The sequence below is a fragment of the Lepidothrix coronata genome, unplaced genomic scaffold (genome assembly GCF_001604755.1).
Source record: "Lepidothrix coronata isolate B3197 unplaced genomic scaffold, Lepidothrix_coronata-1.0 Scaffold166, whole genome shotgun sequence".
Classification (NCBI taxonomy): domain Eukaryota; kingdom Metazoa; phylum Chordata; class Aves; order Passeriformes; family Pipridae; genus Lepidothrix; species Lepidothrix coronata.
Genome location: NW_016690346.1, coordinates 1,442,071 through 1,448,070, shown reverse-complemented (window position 1 = coordinate 1,448,070; position 6,000 = coordinate 1,442,071). Strand labels below are relative to the sequence as shown.

Sequence of the window (6,000 nt, the reverse complement as noted above, 5' to 3'; positions counted from 1 at the left end):
CTTTATAGCATCTTCTGCAGTACTGAAAAGAAGGAGTTATTGGATAAAACTGGATATAATTCCCATGATTTTAATTGGTAGAGCTCTATTATTTAGTTTAAAATTATTTATAAAATGTAGTTAGTGTCATATCGTAGCACTAAAAAACCCCTTTCAGCTAATCCAGGCTCTGAACTGTTTCATTTTAGAGAGCACTTTCAGATCAAAATTGAACTTCAAAAAATTTATTTATTTCAAACTTTTGTGTAAAAAATCTCTATGAATATGAAAGAGTCCAAGCAGTAATTCCAGAAATTGTACTATATAATCACTGTATGTCACTGCACCAGGGAAAAACTAGTTCATTTCTTTCTATAGTTTTTGTTTTCAGGTCCTGAAGACATCAGCTGCTCTTTTACAGAACTGGCAGTACCTGGCTCAGTCCTGGGTGAACATGTAGTGCTATATTTCTGTAGTTACATCTCCAGTTTTTCTGTCAGTTGAAGTACTATGGCAAATCTGATTCTCTGGGAAAAAACTGAATTAAGCAGAAACTTGAGGAAAGGAAAAATAAGTCTAAAATTTTGAAGGATAGATTTTCAGCTACCTTAAATTGTAAGAATATGACTTACTAATGCCACCAGAACAGTTTGCAGCAACTGATAATCTCTAAAGTTTTAAGATTGTCAGCAAATTCTGTTTTGCTGTAAAAACCTAGTCATTTCCTGAAGTTGCCTGTTACAGTAAAGCTTAAGAAAACTATCCAAGTTTATTTAGAAAGTTAACATTTATTCCCTACATAGCTGGCTCATCTGGGACCCACCTAACACCTTATTGAAAGTATATTTTATAAAAATAAAGGAACTACTGCTCAAGGCTTTCTACAAAAATGTTAGCCAATATCTTCTACTGTATTGGAGGACACAGCAATTAACATTCAAATCCACTTATTATTCTCAAGGTCTTTTTCCCCTAACATGTACAAGTTGACTGATACTATTTTGTGTGTTTCAGTCTAGAAAAGAATGACAGTTCCTTTTGGCATTGCCATCTGCCTTTTGGCTGCTTCTAATGAAGACAAATCCCTCTCAATCAGGATTGTTCTGTTCGTTAAGTGAGACAGATGGCACACTCACTGTATTAGTAAAGATTCTGAGATTTTAAGTGTATTTGGGATATACTGGATTGCATTCCCCAGCTAAAAAGTGATCAATATTTCAAATGGAAGAGAAGTCAGGTTCTGTCTTTGCAATATTTTTGTGACACATACACAGTTCTGAAGGACTTACACAAAGACAGGTTTTAGACACATTCAGACAAATTTGTAAAACATGGTCCAGCAGATATGTCTGTCTTGGTAGAAAATCAAATACATACTTCCAAACAGTGTCGAACCTGTGCAACCAAGGGGAATGTAGTGCTCCTTCCTGTTCCTCCAATGTGGTCCTGAGGGGAGCACTGAGTTCTGTTAGAGGCCTTTAATTTGCTAACCCATAATAATTAATGCAGGGAAATTAATGATGGACTGTAAAGACCAAAAGGGGAACAGTGTTGATAATGGGAATCATTGTGCTAGGTGCTACATCCTGGCCTGTCTCTGTACTTGAGAAAGTTGAAGCAAGATGGCTTCTGGAAACTGTCAGACACTGAAAGGTGCTCAGGTATTCCCATCTCTGAAGTTCTGGAGCCATTACAACACAAGACTGAACACACTGGCTGGGTAGACATCATCACTGTTTAAGGCATCATGTAAAAAAGAAAAATAAGCTGTTGGGCTAAACAGAAGTAATATATTATAAAAATAGATAAAATGTGTCTACCTTATTGAAATATTACAGATATAAAGCAATCCACACTGTATCTTTTTCATGATGCCTCAAAATTTATATTATACCTATTAATTTTGTGACATAGTACTTGGGTTTTAGAGCTAAGATGAGGTTTTCAAGATGGGACAAACCTGGTACTTTGCAATATTCTAGAATATAGGAGAAAGGAGCATATGAGGGAACACACAAATACATGAGAACAGATGGCATCTTCATACAAAGTATCCCTCTTTCTGGCCCAATCCGACTTCACACACACAGTCATACCATCTGAGGTATATCCAGTCCCAGAAATACTACTGAAGGTTCTTTTTCAGTTGCTGTTTCTTGTTGTCTTTCTCTTAATACTTACTTCATACTCGGTTTCAGGGAAGGTTAACCAAAGTTCAGGTTGTGTTTTCTCCGAAGTTGGTGACGTCTTTGAGTTAACTAGCTGGAAAGCAGATGGATGCATCACAAGACTCTTGCTGCCTGAAAATGATAGACTCTACTTCCATTGTATTTCTTACCATCCCCAATAGATTCATATTGGTAAATAACACAGATTTTAGGAGGGAAAGGATCAAGACAAGCTTTCGTCTAGCTCTCATCTGCTCAGACTTGACAATACACAATACAAAGAAGACTGCAAATTTAGGATCTAAATGTTTAGATCAGCTGAAGATTGCCTAGGGTATTTATGAAGGAACTCGGAGGACCTCTGTTCAGTCTCTGGTGGAGAGGTAATGAAACACACACCAGAAGGAACGTCCTTCCTGACAGTCCCCCCAAAGAAACCATGAAGTTAAAATAGTGCAAACCCACAAACAGTCCCAAAACCCCAATGGGGACACAGAGGTTCTGTAGAGACACATGACTTTCTGGGGCATACAAATCTACACAGCACTTTATATTGTAATTAAGAAGAAAAAAATAAAATGTTCTGTTAAAAAGACTGCCAGTTCTCCAGAGAAAATAGCTTTGTGTATCACTTTATGCTAGTGGTGACAGAATAGAAAACAAAATACCACAGTTACATACATGTTCTTTGTCTAGAAGTATTTACAAATAACTTTACAAATTTTTACACACATTTTCAGTTTTGCTTGTTTACTTTTAAATTAAGAGGAAAATTAGTCCCCAGAGGCTTCTAAGGCTTCAGTTGGTACCTTGTACTGTACATTCATGCTTGGCTTCTTCCTGGGAGAAGGGAGGAAAGGAGTTTAAAAATGTGCAAATCACAGACATCTAAACAGCCCTGGATGTAAAGGTTCCTAGAGACTGACACCCATAGAGCAGTCGTCCTACTTCTCTTCAAATCAGAGATAGCTTCTGGTGGTGGATTCAGGGCAAAAGAGACTATGAAAGGAAAAGGAATCATATCTGAATTGCTATAATTAGGTGAGTATGTTAGTGCTTGAACATCTGGGTAAGAAGAGTCATAGATCAATTCCTACCGCATTCAGCAGTTCAAACAATGCAAGGAGTGGACATTGTGAATTCTAAATATAGCATTGAAATGATCTCTTGCACACTGTTAGGATTTGACTCCTGCTGCATATTTTGGAGTCAAAACTACTGTTAATTTACACAATCTTGACCAGGCACAGTATGATCCTATCAGTCAAAAAATACTGACATTGTTTAGAAAGACACACCCTTCTAGTTTTCACAGGTTGTTTTGTTTTCATGCCTCAACACTAAACGTTGTAAAAATATTGAAATTAAAAAAGAAAAAAATTTACAATTTACAAGTGTCCTTATAAGTAATCAGAAATTCAAGATCATCTACAAAGATCTACGAAATAACAACGCAGATAATGACACTGAGCCTGTGGGAAGAACGTTCCACATGCCGTGAGGAACGGATGGTGGGTTTCTTCCAGAACGATGAGTCACAAGTCTTGTCTTCTAAAATCTGTTTCTTCAGCTACAGCAGCAGAAGTCTTGAGTCCATGTTCATTACTTACTTCGACCTAAAAGCAGGAGATATGCATTACTTACAAATGAAAACTTATTCTGTTTACCTCCTAATTTGTGAGCTGTAAATTCATACCAATGGACAGGTTAGTGACTAATGAACAAGTGGATAACTCTCATCTGGTCACTAATTTCCTCAGCTGTAAGACTCACATATAAGGTCAAGAACGAATAATTAGGTACAAAGCAGTAGCTTTGTATTATGTATACCACAAAAGCAAGAAACACTTGGGGAAAAATCCCACAGCTGGTGAAACATGTCTAAAGCTCACACAATAACAGATTCAGTTTAGCATAACATATTTTAACAGTGTAAGATGCATTTTCAACTGGTTGTAAAATTCTGACATCACCTGCTTATAAACTTGTGCATTTGAGCTGGACTCACACTATTTATAGTTCTCACCACAACACACGTGCTGAATCTATGTGTTCTCACATGACTCCCTGTACATCACGTTTACTTGTGTAATCTTGAAAAATCTATGTTGGTCTTTCAGAGCAATTTTAAGATGGGTAAAGTCTCAGGGGAAGATAAAAACAGGATGGGATCACACAGGTCCATCACAGAGTAATAACCTCTCCACTGTCACATTTTCTCATACACTGAATCAGTTCCACGAGCAGAAGTTAGCAATATTCTTAGAAATGCTAGGGACATCCCTAAATGGAACTAGGGATTCAGTCTGTTTAGATATGGTTGCCCAAAGCTATAGTAGTTTTATTTTACTATATTATTATTATTACAATCATCATAATAATTATAATTACTATATAATATTATTATATTAGTTTCTGACACTATTATTGTGATAATATATTATTAATGTATTATAATACAGTTATTATTAATAAGAATAAAATCTAATGCAAACCAAAATGCAACTTCTTATTTTTTTCTTCTAGTAGCCATGCTCCTGTCTTTTCCAGTGGCAGTACATGAAGCAATTCTAAATACTACAGAGTGACCAGACTCTTGACACAGACAAATAGACACAACAGTCTTCTTTATAGTCCTGGTGCTTTAGTCTCAAATAGAACATGACAATTTTTTTCCACTCTACTGTTGTCACCTGCCTTATACACATCTCAGTTGAAACTCTGTGATTCAGGGCAATGATCCTGCTTCTTGTCCCGTAGCCTAATGGAATTATAGCCAGAACAAAGAGCAGACAAGCAAGCTATGATGATTCATATTTGGATTAAAATTTGTTCCCCATGGGAACAAGTTCAAATTCACCCCTCTCTGAGGGGTGAAAAGGAAAACTAATTTTAGTCTTGCTAATCATTAGTAATTATGGTAGTACTAAGTAAAAATTATACTGAGTATGAGTACTTGATAAAAACAGACTGTCTTCCACATGGTTTGGATGAGACCACAGTCTTGTATTTTCAATGGGTGATGCCTAGTTAATTTATGAATGAAATAAGGGAAATAAAAGGGATGAGAAAAATGGAAATATAGCCAAGCTTTAATCTATAAAATAACATTTATGAAGGCTTTTAATGTATTTTTACAAGCATTATTCATGTTCAATTCTAAGGGAACAGAGATGGAGTTTTGCACAGCCTGGGCACCAGAAGTCACATTTATAAGGGATACTGTGGATTCTCAGACTATATATAACTGATATAGATAGCAATTCACTCATCAAAGGAAGTCAAGAAGGGAAACGAGCTGCAGAGAGATAAGCATCTGCAAATTTCTGGCACAATCCACTGACAAAGTTATGTCCACCAATTTGGCTTTTAATTCAAATTTTGATCACTGATAGTAATTTTCCTCCCAGCTTATGTAAAGATACTCTCTGTATCTTTCAATACATAAACCCAAAACATCAATAAAGAAAACAATACAATATAGTTTCCCTCTCAGTTTTATATTTCTTGAAGCAATAAAGAAGCCAGAGAGGGTCCTCCCAGCTGTACAAGAATACGCATACATGGGAAATGGGAAGATGCCATCTATTCTCCAGTATCAGCTCACCAACAACTCCGAAATCCTTTGAGCTACTTATCGAAAATCTGCCAGCAAAGAACAAATTATCAGATGTTGTGTCTCTTCTACTGCAAAACAAATTAAAATATTTTGCAGGAATGTATTTTAAGTTTTCTGTGAATATGTCTTTAATTATAGTAAGTTCGCTAAGAAGGTGTTAAACATTTATTCACTTAATTCTTACAACTAACCTGAATGCAGATTTAGAGATTAAAATCCTTCACAGAGAGGTAT

At 36.0% G+C, this 6,000-nt stretch overlaps 1 protein-coding gene across 3 annotated transcripts in view; it reads right to left on the bottom strand.

The window, feature by feature from the left end:
* Positions 1 to 2,880: 2,880 nt before the first annotated feature.
* NKAIN3 (Na+/K+ transporting ATPase interacting 3) overlaps positions 2,881 to 6,000 on the bottom strand; it is a 358,213-nt gene continuing 355,093 nt past the window's right edge. For all 3 annotated transcript variants that reach the window (XM_017829652.1, XM_017829654.1, XM_017829653.1), the window contains one exon: positions 2,881 to 3,763. In XM_017829652.1, coding sequence (XP_017685141.1) covers positions 3,750 to 3,763 — 14 coding nt within the window. In that variant the 3' untranslated portion in view covers positions 2,881 to 3,749. The remainder of the gene's footprint in view (positions 3,764 to 6,000) is intronic.